The sequence below is a fragment of the Castor canadensis genome, chromosome 1 (assembly GCF_047511655.1).
Source record: "Castor canadensis chromosome 1, mCasCan1.hap1v2, whole genome shotgun sequence".
NCBI lineage: Eukaryota > Metazoa > Chordata > Mammalia > Rodentia > Castoridae > Castor > Castor canadensis.
In genome coordinates, this window is record NC_133386.1 from 139,449,749 (window position 1) to 139,469,014 (window position 19,266).

Genomic DNA, 19,266 nt, shown 5'->3' on the forward strand with positions numbered 1-19,266 from the left:
CGAGCCTAGAAAGGCCTGCCAAACCCCACCTCCCTCCCCCACCTAGCCCCACAGGCTGCTCTGTGCCTGTGGGCTCTGCCCTGAGTGGCAGCCTGCATTACGCATTGTACTCATCATCTCAGGGATGATGGAATCCTAACCTTTTCGGAGACACAGTGCTCTGTCACAAGCATTGCTCTTTTTAAAAGAGATTAATTCATTGGTGAAATCACAGGGGAGAGCAAGGGTGGCTTTCTCAAGCTTCAGAAGCCCTTTCAGCCACTTTCAGCAGGCAGCCACCCCCCAGCTGGCCCAGAACTTTGAAATGACTGCCTGCTGGGCATTCACTTGCAAAGCAACAAAATGAAATGGGTAGAACTGGTTTGTGAAATTCTAACTTTGGGGGCTGCTCTGCTCAAGGGGAAGCAGGGAAAGGGTCCGCCCACCCAGCTGTACAAGAGGAAAAGTTGTTGAGTTTGCCTTGGTGCTGGTAAACTTAGTTTCAGTCCTTCCTTTCCAAGTGCACCACTCCTTATGGAGTTCTACTGTGTGTTCTCAATCCTGATAATCACCTTGCACAAGAGGTGTTGCCATCCTCCCTCCCCCTTTACAGCGAGGGAGTGATAGCCAGTATCTGGACACCATCCCTTGGACTCCAGGGTTGTTGTTTTTCTTCCATTACACCTCAGCTCCATGAGGCTACAAACAATGATGCCTGCATCTGGAGTCTCACTGAAGGACACCAAAGTTTGTCTGTTGTGACCTGACTCTGCAGATTTACAGAACCCTTTCCTGCACTTTTCAGTGCTGCTTTCTAAAACTGGAGCTGGGGGGGAAAGGAGGAGCACCTCAGGGGACCTGTAAAAAGACCGAAGTTTAGCGAGATGGTACACTTTCTTAAGGGGTTAGAACAGGAGGTGGCAGAGGTATAACTAGAACCCATGGTCCCTGACTGCCCTGGATTCTTTCATTGAATCATAGCAAGTTAAGAGGAGTACCTCTGCCACCATGTCCTAAAAGAAAACCCTGTAAGGTACCCAAAAGACAACGCCAAATGCAAACATACATACAAGTAGCTCAAAATTGATGATCATCACAAATTAAAATAATAATAAGTATAACTCTTATACCCCCTTCAGACTGGCATTGATTAAGAAGCTGGCTACTAAGCCAGCACATCTATAACCCCAGCTCTCAGGAGGTTGAGGAGAAAAGGCTTTTGAGTTCAAGACCAACCTGGGCTACATAGTGAGACCCTGTCTCAAAAAATCAAAAAGAAAAAAGAAGTTTGCTACTCCAAATGTTGGCAAGGAGAAAAGTACACAAGAATACCCCTGTTCTGCTGGTGGTAAGATTGATGGAACAGCTATCCTAGAATGTACTGTACCGTTTAATCACATCAAGTACATGCATCTGTGACCCAAGGAGCCCACTCCCAGGATGTGCCCTAGGGAAATGCTCACATAAGTCTAAAAGGGAACATGTGACAGGATGTCCTTTGACTGGGAGATGTTTTCGGTGACTGGGAGATGGTGGCTACCTAGGTGGGTAGCTCTTGGAGAATAGCAAGGAAAAATGGGGTGAATTATACCGGTTCCCCCCCCCCCCCAGTTTTTCTGCTTACCCCCTTTTAAATTCAGCCTGTTTAAGCAATTAGCTTAATTTTATAATTTCTTTTGCCCCAAAACCTTGAATGACAGCTTGACTGTTTATGATAAAAGGGTAGGGAATAGTTAGGCTTCCTTTCTATTGTCAACTTCATTCCAGTGACTGACTGGACTGTGTTGAGGATTCCGAGGCTCTTTCACTGGGAGAAATTCATCATCCCTATGTTAGATGTGGGAGTGCAGGACAGTGCCATGCTCGCCAGGCATCAGTCAATGCTTTAGGACTGAGTTTTTATTCTAGGGCCTATTATGGACTTCATGAGGGCTGTGAACTCCTGGACATGATATGTAAAATAATAATAATAATAATATTTTGAGTGTGTGTGTGTGTGTGTGTGTGCGCTCCTATGTACTTTTCTTTGGTGGGACTGGGGTTTGAAGTCAGATGTGGCTGTACTGCCTAAGCCATACACCTACAGTCCCCTATGTACTTTTCAATAGAGAAATTTGCTCATATTTCCAAAAACAGTTTATGTTCACTGCCCTCCAAGTCTTGTACACACAGCTGGCTCTGTGTACCTCAGCAGCTGTCTGCTTCTCTGCTGTGAACTGTCACCCAGATGGATCTGCCTGGTGATCACTGGATGTTCCTTCCTTGCCTTGCTATCACATCCTGTTCCTTTTGCCTTGGCTGCCATGCCCTTTCTCTTACTTTCTGTTTTGCTAGACAAGTTCAAGTCTTTCCTCTCAGAAACCTCTGATTTTCTTCAGCCTATAGCTGATTTTCTAGCCTTACTGGACCAAGCACCAGAGATTTGAGGCCTCCCTTCAAGGTCTGTCAGGATCAGAACCCCATCAGTACTCTTATTTCAGAGCCATGTGCTTTCACGTGAGCACATGGTTTGTGCAAAAGGAGATCTTTGTCACACAGAAAGTTTAGCCCCAGGATTCTTAGCCTCTTTAACATTCTAAGCCATAGAAAAATGTTTCCTCATAAAAAAGATTTTACAGTGTATGTGATAGGAGGCTCTGGGAATTCACCAGAAGATATCCTCCAAACTGGAGGTGAGAGATGAGGATTTCTGACCTCCCTTCTCAATACTCTCCTCTGACTATTGGGGCCCTAGTTGCATCACACCTCTTGCATGGTCTCATATATCCCAGGCTTTTCCTCTGGATGAAGAGACTTTACCTCTGGAATACTCCTTCCCCTCCCTCACCCTCCTTTGTAGGGCTAACTCCCCTTGATCATACCAGGAAGGCCTGGTCACCAAGACTGGAGTGACGTCCTTTGTTGTGCACCTGCAACCTGTAGTCTCCATTCACAGCACTCATGAAATGTGTAGTTCTGTGTTTGGTGGTCTGTCTCCCACTCAAGCTGTCACAGTGTCTGTCTCAGCCACTGCATCAGCAAAGTAAAAGGCACTTAGCCCTCAGGTCTGAATGTGTGGACCAGTACCTGGTGTTTCTCTTCCTCTTCCCAAGCCTTGGTTACCTGCTGACCTCAGCAGCACAGATTTTATTTGACTTGGTCTAGAGGAGCATTTACTACAGATCATGGCACAGAAATGGTGCTAGCACTCAAATCCAAGCTTTTGGGCCTGTCCAGTGCCCATTTGGCCAGAACCCAATGTAAAGTAGACAGCCTCCAGGTCCTCTAAACTTCCCCTGTTCTTTCCTCATGAGGACATCTGCCTAGTGGGTGAGTCACACTGTCAACTTTTAGTCTTCCCATTGCTGGCACTATAGGCTTTGACTTCCTGCTATCCCAAGTCCTCCCTCCTCTAAATTATATGTGTCCCTAGAGTGAATCCCATGTCTTCTCAGCCTGCATGTAGAATCCAGCACAGGACCAAGTAGCTCTCATTGTTTTGCTGAAATCAATTTAGTCTTTGCCTTTCATATTACATGGAACTGGTGAGGTGAGAGGAGTCCAGTGTAGAATCATTACCAACATGCTGTCCTTAAGCAAGTCATTTCCCCTCACTGAGCCTGCTCCCTCATCCATGAAAAGAGGCAATTACTATCTACTTCTTAAGCTGGTGTGAAGACTAAACAAACTCATGAATGTTTGAGGATAGACCCTGCTTCTACAGAGTGCTCAGTAAAAGTTAGTTCTATTTATTCCCTTCTCATTGTAGACCCTCTTGTCCCAGAATTCAGACAAATAATGGTATGCTTTAGAGCTTAAGTGTTTAATTCACTTGACAGTCATTGAGCTCCTACTATGTGCTAAGCAGTGGCATATAGATTCCAATAAGGTCCATGTGGGCGCTTCTAGGACCCTAATCTAGTATTTCTTAACATTCTTTCCATCTTTCCTTGGGTTGAAGGATTTACATTTTGTAAACATGTATGGTCCAGATAAACTTGAGGAATGTGATCCATTTGTAAACTGGGAACTACCTAAATGAAATAGATTAGTAGGTATTCTGTGTTAATAAGCATTGGGAAATTAAGAGGGGAAGAGCTGCAGATTGGGTGAGTCAAGGAAGGATTCTCAGAGCACAGTGCTTGGTACAGGATTGCAGAGCATGATGTAAGAGCAGGATTTGGTTGAACAGGCAAAGAGGAAGGGAGAGAACATTCTGGACCAGGGGAGTAGGAATGTCAGAGTATTAGGGTAGAGAAGGCACATTCTTTTTTCAGAAAGCTGGAAAGATGACAACTTGGGCAGACTCCTTGAGTGTGGGGAGAATGATCAGAGTCACTGGGATTGGGGATTTATTTCTGAAAGGCCTCTATTTCCTGAGTCAGTCAGCCTCCATGTTTGTTGACTGTCATTTCTTCTGTGGTTATTTCTACTCATGTCCATAATATGCCATATACTGAGAATATTCCTCTTACCTTTTTTTAGATTGTTGTCGGAAGGTGCAGATGTCAATGCAAGGCACAAGCTTGGCTGGACAGCATTGATGGTGGCAGCCATCAGCCGAAATGACAGGTGAGAACCTCTTTCCACCCAGGGCCTCTTTAGCAAGGTCTTTGCTGGCTGTGTTCTTGACTGCTGTTCACCCTTACCTAAGCCCTGCTATCTTCTCTAGAGCAGGGAGATGGATTCAGGTAAGGTACCCACTACACTAGTGCATTTGCCTGTTCAGTAGATGTGGAGAGAACAGGTGTGACCTTGGATCCCAGCTCCATTATTCATTGGCTTTGGGACCCTAGGGAAGTCATTTGCACTATCAAGGCAACCACATGTTTGAAAGCTTATTGTAAATGGTTCAGTGAACGTCTTGTTGCCCATTGTCTGTCCATGTTGAGAAGTCTGTCTGTCACTGTCCCTAGCGAGGACTCCCCTAAGGGCTTTTTCTGGAGATTGTGATGAAACCTAGGAAAGGTGGGAGCCTTCCTTCCCTCCCATTGGAAGCTATACTATTTTCCTACCCATTTCTCCATTCCATCAGGCTCATAGCTATTCTGTAAAGATCAAAAATAGTGCCTCTTATGTTGGGAGGTTATCTCTAATTTTCACAGCCACCCCACAAAATACACATTGCCATGCTTGTTTCGTAGCTGAGAAAACCAAAGAAAGAAAGTGATTTTTCTAAAGTTACACAGATAGGTCTTAAAACCTGGCCTGGCTGCCTGCAAATTCAGTGTTGTATTCTGAATCTCAGTGCTCCCTCCTGATGCCACATCCCAGGCTAGTGCTGGACACTCCCTTTCCATCTTAGTCCATTCTGATTTCTGCCCCAAAGTCTGTGTAATTCTGGTGAGATGAAGTGTACATTCACTTTAGCTATGACTGTTCAAAAGAATTGATTAAATGCAAATAGGGTACTTTCAAAGAAAGGCTGGACACTATAGTAGCAGCCACTGAAATTTATAGTTGGGGATTCCAGTTTTAATTCTACCTTCAGAGGGTCCCTTAAAAGGCTTTTATCTGCCAGTCCTGGCCACTTTGGAAGGTCCTAATTGTGGAAGAAAGCCACAAAACAGGATTTTAACATATAGGGTGGCCTGCCTCAGATTGGCTGGGAGACTTCACTGTCCTTGAGGTTGGTTTCTCTCTCTGTTCCTTTATCGTGAACTTGTTCTCAGTCACTCAGTTTCTCTTGTTTGCCGTCTTTAGTTCCAAGCACATTATTCGTTAAGAGATAATTGATAGGTGTTGGGGAGTATAGCTCAGTGGTAGTGTACTTACCTGGCATGCTCTAGGCCCTGGTTTCTATCCCCAGCTCCGCAAAAAAAAAAAGGAAAAGAAAAAAAAAGATAATTGATAGAAATAGGCTTTGTGATTCTGAGACCTAGTATCCAGTCTTAGTTATGACCCTTAAATGAATTTCAGATATCCTTGGCACATGGTTCTTCATGAGAAATTGGTTATTTCTACAGACATTTAATAAATACCTTGTGCTAGTCTTTGGAGAATCAGAAACCTTGGGGAGCTTGCAGTCTAAACTTGAAGTCTAAGACTTCAAGTCTTGAGGAGCTTGAAAAGAAATACAAGGAAGAAGGAGACAAAGTGTATTGTAAATAGCGATGTCAGTGCAGAGTGTACAGGATGTTATTGACACAGAGGGGCTAAGGAGATTCCCATATGGCAGCAGAATAAATTCTTGCTGTGTTTTTTTAGAGATCAAGTAAGATAATGTATATGCTACAGGTTATAAGGGATCAGTTGTTATTCCCTGATGTCCACATTAGACCTCTTTATACACAAACACACACATTTGCTCTCTACCACTGATACTCTGCCCTACCCACCATTCTTCTTCCCTGCCTTGCAGGTATTTCCATCTGTCAGTGTGAGGAAGGAAAAGATGTGTTCCCTTCTGTATGCAGTGTTTTCAGAGTTGAGACTAAATAGGAAATAGCACTATTCTTAAGAATACTGTCAATTAGTGATCAGCTACCTAGTAGATGTGCTTTTGGGGACACTTCTATCTGAATCTAATGAGTTGCTGGTGTAAGTGATTGTTCTGTCTTTATCCTGAGCAATCAGTAATGCTTGTTGAGCAAAATGAGTGTCGGCTCCTATTTACCTGCTGGTTCCTACGACTAATTACTCATTTGTTTGTTTTTTTTGGTTTGGTTTGGTTTTGGTTTTGTGCTATTGGGGTTTGAACTCAGAGCTTCCTAGGCAGATGCCACTTAAGCCACTCCTCTAGCCCTTTTTCTCTGGTTATTTCAGAGATGGGATCTCACTTTTTGCCCAGGCCGATCTGGACTGCGAGTCTATTTTATACTTCCTGCTGTTGGCTGGAATGCAGACGAGTGCCACCACCTCCAGTTATGGTTGAAATGGGATCTCATGAACTTTTTGTCCAAGCTGGCCTTGAATTGTGATTCATCTTATCTTAGCCTCCCAAGTAGCTAGGATTATAAGCATGAGCCTAGTGCCTGGCCTAATTACTTGTTTTTTAAGCATCCATTTTATATCCTCCTTTTCTTTCCAGTATCCAAGGAAGACAAATTTTTATTGAAAATAGCATACTCAGCAGGACGTGTAGCTCAGGCCTATAGTCCTAACACTCAGAAGGCAAAGGCAGGAAGATTGCAAGTTTGAGGCCTGCCTGGATTACATAGTGAGTTTGAGGCTAACCAAAAGTTCATAATGAGACCATCTCAAAAAAAAAAAAAAAAAAAAGGTATGTTGAAGGGGGTGCTGGGTGTGGTGGCTCTCGCCTGTAATCTCAACTTCTAAGGATGTGGAGATGGGGAGGATCACTGTTCAAGGTCAGCCCAAGCAAGAAGTTAACAACTCCACCTCAACCAAAAAGCTGGACCATGGTGCTATATGGCAAGCATAGGTAGGTAGATCACAGCCTGAGGCCAGCCCTGGACAAAACCAAGAGACCCTGTCCAAAAAATAACTAAAACAAAGAAGGGCAGGGGGCATAACTCAAGTGGTAAAGTACCTGCCCTGAGTTTAAACCCCAGTACCCCACACACACACACACACACACACACACACACACACAAAGTAAACAACAACAGCAAAAAAACCAGTCTGAGGTTGGATTTAATTATTCATAACATAAAACTTTTTGGACTCTTACTGTTTGCCAGGGTCTTAAAATACCATCAGTGATAAACAGAAAGCTTATTTTTATATTAGTGGTGGTCCCTGGGCAGAGAGAAGTATGGGCACACAATAAATAATAAGTATAAGCTATATAGTCTATGACAAGGCAAAAAAAATGCCATGGGAAAAAAGGAAAGTAGACTTTTAAGGGGAGTACCAGGAGTACATCGGCCAGGGTGAGGAGGCCTCACTGGAAAAGGTGCTTTGTGATCAGTTGAAGAATTATCCTATCCATACCAACACAGTCTATCAGTAAGTGTCTCCTTATTAGAAATGTGCTGATTCTAATAAAATCAGTCACCATATCCTAGAATCATATTGACCAGGCCTGGATTTAGATGAAGAGAAGGTAGTACCCCTTGAATCAAGACTGAAAACAGAGAATCTTCAGCTCCCTTTAGAATGTTGGCAACCATATATTAAAAAGACTGAAAGATCTCAAATCAATGACCTAATGATACATCTCAAGCTCCTAGAAAAAGAACAAGCAAATCCCCAAACAAATAGAAGGAGAGAAATAATAAAAATAAGAGCTGAAATCAATGAAATAGAAACCAAAAAAACCATACAAAGAATTAATGAAACAAAAACTTGGTTCTTTGAAAAAATAAACAAGATTGACAGACCCCTGGCAAACCTGACTAAAATGAGGAGAGAAAAAACCCAAATTAGTAGAATCAGGAATGCAAAAGGGGAGATGACAACAAACATCATGGAAATCCAGGAAATCATCAGAGACTACTTCGAGAACCTATATTCAAATAAATTTGAAAATCTTAAAGAAATGGGCAGATTTCTAGATACATATGATCATCCAAAACTGAACCAAGAGGATATTAATCACCTGAATAGATCTTTAACACAAAATGAAATTGAAGCAGCAATCAAGAGTCTCCCCAAAAAGAAAAGTCCAGGACCTGATGGATTCTCTGCTGAATTCTATCAGACCTTTAAAGAAGAACTGATACCAACCCTCCTTAAACTGTTCCACAAAATAGAAAGGGAAGGAAAACTGCCAAACACATTTTATGAAGCCAGTATTACACTTATCCCAAAGCCAGGCAAAGACACCTCCAAAAAGGAGAACTATAGGCCAATCTCCTTAATGAACATTGATGCAAAAATCCTCAACAAAATAATGGCAAACTGAATTTAACAACACATCAAAAAGATTATTCACCACGACCAGGTAGCATTCATCCCAGGGATGCCCATTATCTCCACTCCTATTCAACATAATACTGGAATTCTTAGCCAGAGCAATTAGGCAAGAAGAAGGAATAAAAGGAATACAAATAGGTAAAGAAACTGTCAAAATATCCCTATTTGCAGATGACATGATCCTATACCTTAAAGACCAAAAAACTACTCAAAAGCTCCTAGACACCATCAATAGCTATAGCAAGGTAGCAGGATATAAAATCAACATAGAAAAATCATTAGCATTTCTATACACTAACAATGAGCAAACTGAAAATATATGAAGACAATTCCATTTACAATAGCCTCAAAAAAAATCAAATACCTAGGTGTAAAACTAACAAAAGATGTGAATGACCTCTACAAGGAAGACTATAAACTTCTGAAGAAAGAGATTTAGGAAGACTATAGAAAGTGGAGAGATCTCCCATGCTCATGGATTGGTAGAATCAACATAGTAAAAATGTCGATACTCCCCAAAGTAATCTACATGTTTAATGCAATTCCCATCAAAATTCCAATGACATTCAATAAAGAGATCGAAAAATCTACCGTTAAATTTATCTGGAAACACAAGAGGCCACGAATAGCCAAGGCAATACTCAGTCAAAAGAACAATGCTGGAGGTATCACGATACCTGACTTCAAACTATATTACAAAGCAATAACAATAAAAACAGCATGGTACTGGCACAAAAACAGACATGAAGACCAGTGGAACAGAATAGAGGACCCAGATATGAAGCCACACAACTATAACCAACTTGTCTTTGACAAAGGTGCTAGAAATATACAATGGAGAAAAGACAGCCTCTTCAACAAAAACTGCTGGGAAAACTGGTTAGCAGACTGCAAAAACTTACACAGCCATGAAGAAGAACGAAATGTTATCATTCACTGGTAAATGGATGGAATTGGAAAACATCATTCTGAGTAAGGTAAGCCTGGCCCAAAAGACCAAAAATCGTATGTTCTCCCTCATATGTGGACATTAGATCAAGGGCAAGCACAACAAGGGGATTGAACTTTGATCACAAGATAAAAGCGAGAGCACACAAGAGAGATATGAGGATGAGTAATACACCAAAAAATTAGCTAGCATTTGTTGCCCTCAACGCAGAGAAACTAAAGCAGATACTTTAAAGCAACTGAGGCCAATAGGAAAAGGGGACCAGGAACTAGAGAAAAGGTTAGATCAAAAAGAATTAACCTAGAAGGTAACACCCACGCACAGGAAATCAATGTGAGTCAATGCCCTGTATAGCTATCCTTATCTCAACCAGCAAAAACCCTTGTCCTTACTATTATTGCTTATACTCTCTCTTCAACAAAATTAGAGATAAGGGCAGAATAGTTTCTGCTTGGTAGCAAGGGGGTCGGTTGGGGGGAGAGGGAGGGGGCGGGGCGGGGGTGTGGGGAGACAGGACCCAAACAATGTATGCACATATGAATAAAATAAAAATTAAAAAAAAAAAAAAAGAATGCTGGCAGCCCAGGAGCCCAGAGACAGATTTGGAGAATAGCCCAGTCCTTTTGCCCTCAGGTGGCTGTTTAATGTGTTAAGCCCCTAGAGATGTAGAATAAAATGGTCTCAGTCTTCCAAGAGCTTAACCTCTTTGCAGTTTTTTTTTTTTATTTCCATACTTATTATTTTATTTAACTTTGAATAGGAAATACAATGCCATAGTAGTAAATTTTTAAAATATGCATGTAAACTTAACTTACAATTTACTTTCTTAGTTTTAGAGAGGGTTAGAAGTAACTTAAACTGAGTACAAATAAAAATATACAGAGGAGAGTTAAAACTGGATCAAAATCAGAAATCATAGGGATAAAAGGAAAGATAATTATGTCAGGATTGAATCAGAAGTATTCTTTTCCAAAAATAGGTTGTTTTTGTAAGAATAATGTCAAGAAGAAAGTGGTAGTCTCCTGAATTCTGTATAGATATTCATCATTGTATGTAATCAGTGTTATATGTGTTACAATTTTACATAAATGTAAATACAAATTTACATAAATTTTACATAAATGCCATACTCATTGTAAGTTAAATAATTAGTGAAGTGTTAATTTAGACTGACACGTTCTGATAAACAAGGCAAAAAGAATATACAGAATTTTGGTTCTTCAAGAGAAAAACTTTGTTCTGACAGCCTTTTTATTACCATTTTATGCATCCAGCAAAGTTTTACCAACCATCCTGTGTCAGATGTAGATTTGCTGGGCCACGGGGGGATTCAGAGAATAAGTAGTTACAGCCTTTGCCTTAAGAAGCTTACTTCCACTGTTGACATCAAGGACTTACGTAATGTGATGGCCATTGTCCTCAGTAGCTGTTGTGCCAAAGACTTACCAATATCCTTCTAGGGCAGTCTTTTTGCCAGCCCTGGTAACAGCTTGGGTGTAGTATTGACTCAAGCAGCAGTCATTGGGGTCTAGCTTCTCTGCAGTGAGCCTTCCATAAGCCTCACACCACAAGGTACTCGTTTAGCCTGAGTTGGGTGCCTCATTCTGTATTGCACTCTGACCCAGCCTAGCTTAAGGCTAAACCACAGGGTCCCAGGATGATCACTGTGATTTAGCATAGCCTTCGTTGGCCAGTGCAAATATACCGAGCATTCAGCTAAATTCAATTAGTCTTTCTTTACGAAGGGAGAGAAATCCAATTTTACCAAACATGGACAGACGGTGGAAAGCACTTTGATGTTACAACCTCTCAGTGATGCTTTACTTAGTCACAAGTTCATAAGCAAGAAGGCTTAATTACTTGGGAAAACACGGGATTAAAGCCAGACACAATGACTGAGTATCCGCTCTCGGGCAGCTTGACTCGAACCCAAGCACCCAGTTCGTGTGTGGTGCAAACTTTGATGTGTGCCATGACAAGCTGAAAGTCCTGACCCCCTTCGGGAAGCTCCTTCAGATGGCATTTGCAGGATGTGTAGGCGGAGAAGCAGAGTCTGCCAGGCCTGTTTGCTCAACTTTGATGTCCAAGCAGTCACAGGCCCCACTGTTTGCTCTTTTACTGAAGGATGGATTGGGAGCCTCCTACCTTTCCCTGTGGACAATAGCCAGCAATGGAGTGTGACGACTATTGACCATTCCAGGAGCCTGGCAGACCAGAACAGGCTTTTGGGAGGTGCAGAGCCTGGGGGACCAATGCTGTTTATAGGACAGTCATTTCTCCAGATGTAGCTTTCCTTAAAGCCCTGGTAATGGCTGGGTGCATGCATGCAGTGGGGATAAAAATAGTCTTATGAGCAGATTCCAAGTACTACTTGACACTCCGTCCAGTAGCCCCAAGGTATTTGTCAATTGAAAGTTTTACGTTTTTCTTATTCCCTTCATCAGAGTATATGAGCAGGGAATAGTGGTGTAGAAAAGTGGTATGATTTAGATCCTTATAATTTCTAATTCCTCAAAAAGAAACTGTCAGAATAAATGTTTGGTAAAGGAATAGTATCTGGAATATATAAAGAACTCTTACAAATCAATAAAAAGACATTCCAACTTTTTTTTAAATGGACAAAAGATTTGAGCAGATGTATCAACATAAAAGAGGTGGGCATAATGATGCCCACCAAACACTGTTTGAAAGAGGGGGAAGAGGGAAAAAAAGGAGGATGGGAATATATGGAAGGGGGTGAAGTTTTTCGAGGTACACTGTGTGGATGTATGGAATTATAACAGTGAAATCCTCTTGTGTTATTAATGTATGAGAAGTCAAAAATAAATAAAATGAAAAAGATGAAAAATATGCATGTGAGAAGACACACAGCATTATTAGTCAAATGTAAATTAAAATTATAATGAGCTACTCCCCCATATTTACTACAATAGCTAAAATTTAGAAAAACTGACGATACAAGTCCTGGCAAAGACTTCAGCACTCATCGTACCCTGCTGAGAGAAATGATAGTGGTACAGCCAATTTGAAAATGTTTTGGCAGTTTCTTATAAAGGTAAAGCATACATTTACCATGTAGCCTAGCAGTATAAACTTCTAGGTATTTGCCCAAGAGAAAAAAATATGTATGTAGATATTTATATTTATAAATTTATATTTATAGTACAACTGTATTTATAGTTGTACCCATCAACTGGCAACTGGACAAATCATGGTATATCCATACAACAGAATAATACTCAGTTGTGAAAAAAACCTACCCATACATGCAGCAGCATGGATGAAATCTCACAAGACTTATGCTATGACATTCTGGAAAAGGCAGTAGTCTTGGGACAGAAATCAGATTAGTGGTTGGGTTTGGGAGTGGAAAGGAGGCATAAAGGAACTTTTGGGTTGATGAACCACTCTGTATGTGGTTGGCTGCATGACTGTGTAATTATCAAAACTCATGACATTATACATCTTAAATTTTACTGTGTATGAATGATACTTCAGTAAACTGACTTTTACAAAAACTGTATCAAAAAAAAGGTTTCCTTCTCTAATTTTCGTTATTGTGACCAATGTCATACTGAGAATTGTTTGTAATGACAAAGTTTTTTTTTAATTAATAGTATGTTTTAAATTCTTTATTGTTGGTGGTCTCTCACATTAAAAGTATATGTGTTTTGATTGTTAATAGAAAATGAAGATTTGTGAATTCACATTATCGGTAATGTCATAAAGTAACTTACTGATGAATGGAATACTGAGATTCTATTTTATCAGTGTAGAATACTGATAAATTCACCTCAAGAATAGCATACAGTGGGCTTATATGAATTTACAAAGTGTATGACTCTTCATTCCAGCAAAGAGAAGGTCCGGAGTGGTGGACGGGGAGTTTGTCTCCCCCATACCATTCTTGGATTCCTTACCCCTAAATGGCTAAGCAGGGAGAGCCCTATAAAATGAGGCTGTAGAACTTCAGGAACCAAGGTCCTGAAAGAGGACTGTGTGGGGACATTCAGGTTGGAATCTCCTTGGGCTTGCTAGTTGCTTTTGCAAGCTCTTGCCTCAGAGAAGGTGGGACGTGCAGGCCGAGCCCAAAGCACCAGCAGAACTGTTTGAAATTCCCCACGAGAGTCTGCCTCCCTCCTCCTGTCTTTGCTCCCGGAGAGCATTTCATCAGCATCGGAAGGACTGGTTCCCGGCACTGCCTTCCCTGCTTGGCCAGGGTCCCTGAGGAACTCAGCTAATGAGTAGATAACACGCATTTGCCAAGGCCTTCCTGGATGTGGTACCTGGGCTTTGTTAATTTTAAAATGCTGCCATCTTTGGCTGAAGACCATTTAATTCTCTCTCGCAGCAGTCATTTATTTTTAGCATTTGCTTATTTTCCTTCCGCTTTACCAACGGGAGAAGAGCATTAAGCCCTGTCGTTAAGAAACCAGTAACCTCAGCCAGTTTGCTGTTCTACAGGATGGGTCCTGTGAGCCTTTGTGGGCCCTGGCACAGGTGGTGTTGGCACAAGAAGCCAGGCTGCCCTTGCAGCTAGACCTCTGGCAGCCTCCTTAGAGGCTCTCCTTTACTGCTGTCTGACCAGAAGCAGAGGTGGCAGGCACTCCTGCATTCGTGCTTCTTTGTAGGTCCTTGGGGAACCTGCCCACATGGAGGTCCTGCCCAGGGTCACCAGCCCATTCTTGGCCTGGCTTCTTGCTGCCTGAGGAGGCAGGACTTTGTGCTGTCTGACCAGTGATGTTGTTGATTAGATGCCTTTTCCAGGCCCATGTCACACTCCTTCCATGGTTACTCTAATCCTGAGATTAGGGCATTAATCTGATCTTATAGATAGGGAAGATGAAGCTCAGAGATGGCCAGAATTGTCCAGTAGTGAAAAAAGAAGCCAGGGTTTGAAACTGGAGTTCTCTGAACCCTAAGCCCATGTTCTCTCTTTGTGGACTTGACTTCCTGTCAAGGGAAGAAGCAGGGAGCAAGGTCATGGATGGACCAAGTGATGCTGGAACCAAAAGTCATGTCAGTTCTTTTTCTTTCATTGTTCCTTCCTTCCTTCCTTCCATTCAGGGTTTCTTGATGACTCAGTATATGCCTGATGATTTTGAGAAGTCTAAAAACAGACAAAACACTTTCATCCTCGAAAAACTGGTAGTCAGGATAAAACATATTCAGAATGTAGTTGTGGAGTGCTCCTTGAAAGTTGGCAGGATTTGATTGGTAAAGGTAGAGAGTAGAAGGATATTTCTGGAAGGAGTCATCATAAGCATTGGCTCATAAAGGTAGGAGAGCTAGTAGGACAAGCTGGCAGGGTCTGGGGACCACAGAATGCAAAGAGAAGACCTTAACTAGCATTGGCCACAATCCTGTCTGGCTGTGATAGTCTAACGAGTGGAATGAACAGTCATGGGCTCTAGAGTCAGATTGTATGGTTCAAATCCATGCTCTCCCTTTTACCAGTTAGGCACTCTGGCAGGTTTTTTCACGTTTCTGTGATTGTTTCCTCAGCCATAAAGTGATAAAGTGGGGATAATAAGGGATTGCCTCAAAAGGCTGTTTGGAGGTTTAAATGTGTAAATATATGTAGTGTTTAGAACAGTACTCAGAATAGTAAGCACTTCAGTGCCTTAATTGTGATAATTACTGGTATTTTGGGGGATGGTAAGTCACCCCGGTAGGTTGGGGAATGGCCCATAGGAAAGCACTATCTTTAAGGCAGCAGTGTTGCTGCCAATTCATCAGCAACACCTAGGTGGCTCAGAAGCAGTAGAGCTTTGGGATTCTTTTTTCACTCTGTTTCTCCTAAGCAGCTGGGTTAGAATATGGGTCCACTAAGTAGGGTGCCTTGATGTATATGGCTGGCTTTTGTCCAGGTGGCCATCTGCCTGATGCGGGACAGTGCCCAGTACTTCCCAGCAAGAAAGAGTGGGTGAGGATACTACTGGCCATGTGCCCAGAATGCCAACACCATGCCCCCTGAAAAGTGTGCTGGGCTTGGTGTTTCTCCCACCGCCCTGCTGTGGCCGATTATCTCTGAGTAACAAAGAATCATTTCTAATCCCATTTAGAATCGTTGCTCATGATAATCCTGTTTCGTAGTAATGATATTCCATTCCAACATGCACTCCTTTCTAGTTTGGCAGATGCACGCCTCGACCTCAGGCAACCCAAGACACTGCTCCCTGCAAAGCAGTGCCAGCTCATTTGCCTAACATGACTGTCTAGGGGTACTCCACCCCCACTCCAGTGCTATGTACACTCTTGGGGTTCTGTGTTCAGCATTGTCTTCATGGAGAGTGTTGATTGGGGTAAGAGAGCATCCAGTGCCCATCTGGTTCAGCTGCTGGGGCACAATCGTTCATTTTTAGGGACTGTGATACTGGTCCACACCTGTACCTCTTCTCCCTCCCTCCCACCCCCTGGGCCTTGCACTTGCTAGATAGGAGCTCTAGCACTTGAGCTATACCCCTAGCCCTTTTTCCTTTAGTTTATTTTCAGATAGGGTCTCCCACTTTTGCATTGGGCCGGTCTCAGCCCGCAATCCTCTCATCTCCACCTCTCAAATAGCTGGGATTACAGGCATGAACCACAGGCCCAGCCCTAAACGTCTTCTTTACAAAAGACATCTTCCAAAGCAGCTTTACCATGAGCTGCTTATTTCAATAAGGCTGACATGCTGGTGGGGCAGGGATCTTCAGTAGATATGGTGGATGTTCCTGAGTTTCAGCAAGGTATTTGACTGTCACTTGTGATACCTACATGATTAAAACATGATCTGGGAAACAATATAGTTAGACTAATAAATGGTAGGTGACCTGGTTTGTTGTTTATATGTGAATGGACATCAGACTGGAAGCAGACTCAAGTGATGAGCTAAGGGGCTTTACTCTATTCAGTAATTATATCACTGACTTCATTGAAGTCATTGATAAATGCCAACAAAATTGGCAGATCAAATGGTGCTTCAGGATGTAATAATATGTTAGTTGAAAGAATTGGGGACTAAAAAATTACCAAAATGGAGTATAGCAGTGGTTAAATCTGTGCTATGCCCTGCTTTCCCTTAACTGCCATTTGAAAATGTCAGTGTCCCTGGTATCTTGTAGGGGCTCAGTAACTATGGGATATGACACTGAGTTATCCCCTGCCCCCATTCATTTTTATCAACACAGGTTTAACTACTGCTATAATCCATTAACATAATTTTTTAGTCCCCAGTTCTCTCACCTAACATGTCAGTATGTCTTCAAGCACCATTTGATCTGCCAATTTTGTTGGCTTTTTTCAATGACCTCTATGAAGTCAATGATATAATTACTGAATAGAACAGAGCTCTTATACCAGGTGGGTGAGAACCAGCGTGGCTTAGGGGAACGTGCACCAGCTTTGGAACCAAACTGCTTTGGAATCAAAATTTGGATTTGAATCTTGTGCTTTTTTAATGTGTATGGTTGGGTAACTCCAGTTATCTTGCTGGGTCTCTCTTCACTCATTTACAAAATAGGACTGTACCTCATTGCAAGTTGTTAGAAAGATCATAAATAGTGAATGTAAAGTGTCTAACACACCAGCTATTTTATTATGATTATGAATGATTACTGATTTTGAGGTAAGTAAAGGATTATTATCATTTGAGGAAATTAGAGCACATTTTCTGCAGTTACCTAACTTTGCTACCTTATCTTTAATTCATTTCCTAAGGAAGCCGGCTTTAAAAAGAAAACTGCTCTCCCTGCCCTTCCCTCCCCAGATCCTGACCCATGCCACAGGGCCTCTAGAGTTAACACGTGCCAATGCCTTTGTTCAGGCCACCCGGCTTTCCTGACCAGCCAGTAGACAAAGTTATTGAATGAGCCCCAGCTCATTTGACTTTGCAGGAAAGCTCCTGAACTGTGACCTGTTGGCTTCCCCTCATTGAGGTGTGCACTGGGTTGGGAATAGGTCACTCTTTGTCTTCTCCAGCCCATGACACTCATCACAGTGACCCTATGCTTTAGATGTGGGGGTAGGGTGGAAGAGTTGGGGGAACGGTCGGAAGCCCAACATTGTGTGGGGACGACCTGGAGCTGGGATCACTGCCTTCTTTGCTTCACCAACCCCAGCTGCTTGCCAGCCGTCTTTGACATGCATCTGACCCAGCACTGGCTTCAGTTTACTCCGCAGGCTTCCTCACTCTTCCCTAAACAATGTGAGGACCCCAAGCCCCTGAGGCCACCAAGAGCAGAAAGCCTTAACATAGGTCAATGTAACTGCCCTCCCATGCATTGGGACCTGAAAGCAAGAGCTCATTGAGGTTAGTGCAAGCCAGCCTTCCGACATGTGCTCCCACTTCTGATCTAATTACAGCCTGATCAGCAAATTAATTGGCTGTGGCTCCAAATGGAATTCCCCAAATCCCAAGAGCTGGGACCTCAGTTTTGTCTGGGAACCGCCTGTAACCCAGGAAGGGCCTGGTGCTCAGGAGACGAAAATGGGGGTTTCTACAGCAAATCACCTGTGGCCTAATTTGAACCTTCAGGTGGGAGAAGACTTCTATCTTTCTTTCCCCCACTTCCCATCAAATGAAATAATCTTCTTCATCTTTCATTTACATATTCACGCACTCATTCAGAAAACATCTGTTGACTGTTCATTGTGATCCATGCACTAGGGAAGATGCTGAGAAACAAGGTTGAGACCCTGTGGTCCTTGTCCATACTGTAGTAGAAAAGCAAATAAAAGTAAACAGGCAGTCATGATACCATATGATGAGGGTCATCTCCCTTGGGGGTAAGTACTGGGTGCTGTGCAGAGAGAGAAAGGGTAAGACCCATTCTGGGAGTCAGAGGGCTCATGATGTTAGTGAGGAGGCCCCAAAGTGAAAGAGCACTAGCCAGTTGAAGCAGAGGAGAGCAGCAGTGATATCTTTGGCCTTTGATGTGCTTCAGGGAGTTCACTCTTTTCACTAGGTTTTTAACTCTCAGCCCCCAAGATCAGCCAGGACTTAGAAGGTTTGTAATTGAGGACACACTCTGAAAAGAATAATCTTTTTGATTAAGGAAGGGGTTAGGGAATCAGACCCTGCCCCTCCTTTTTTTTTCTTTTTTTTTTTTTGTGGTAGTGGAGTGTTAAACTCGGGCCTCACGCTTGCACTTAAGCCCACCTCCCAGCCCTTTTTCTTTAGTTATTTTTTAGATAGGGTCTCGCTAACTTTTTGCTTGGGCTAGCCTCAAACCATAATCCTTTTGCTACCTCTTAAGTAACTGAGATTTCAGGCATAAGCCACTATCCCTAGTGAGTTAGCCTTTTTAAAAAACTTATGTATCCATGTTGCTGCATGTATATCCATTGATGCTCTGGCTGCTGTATCATGTTTCATAGTGTGTTGCTACCACACTTTAACTTACCCATTCCCCAGTGATAGACACTTGATTCCCTGCACTTCCCAACTGCTGCAAAGTACTGTGATGAAGTCTCATGTGCTGCCCTTTATGGACCCGTGTAAGAATTTCCCTGGGAAATACATACTCAGAAGCAGAAGTGCTAGGTCTCAGGGTAAGGTG

General features: G+C 42.5%; 1 protein-coding gene across 2 annotated transcripts in view; it reads left to right on the forward strand.

Annotated features, from left to right (window-relative positions):
• The window catches only part of Clpb (ClpB family mitochondrial disaggregase), a 138,873-nt gene that overhangs the window by 20,734 nt on the left and 98,873 nt on the right, over positions 1-19,266 (forward strand). For both annotated transcript variants that reach the window (XM_074083827.1, XM_020174021.2), the window contains exon 3: positions 4,444-4,530. In XM_074083827.1, the coding sequence (XP_073939928.1) occupies positions 4,444-4,530 (87 nt within the window). The remainder of the gene's footprint in view (positions 1-4,443; positions 4,531-19,266) is intronic.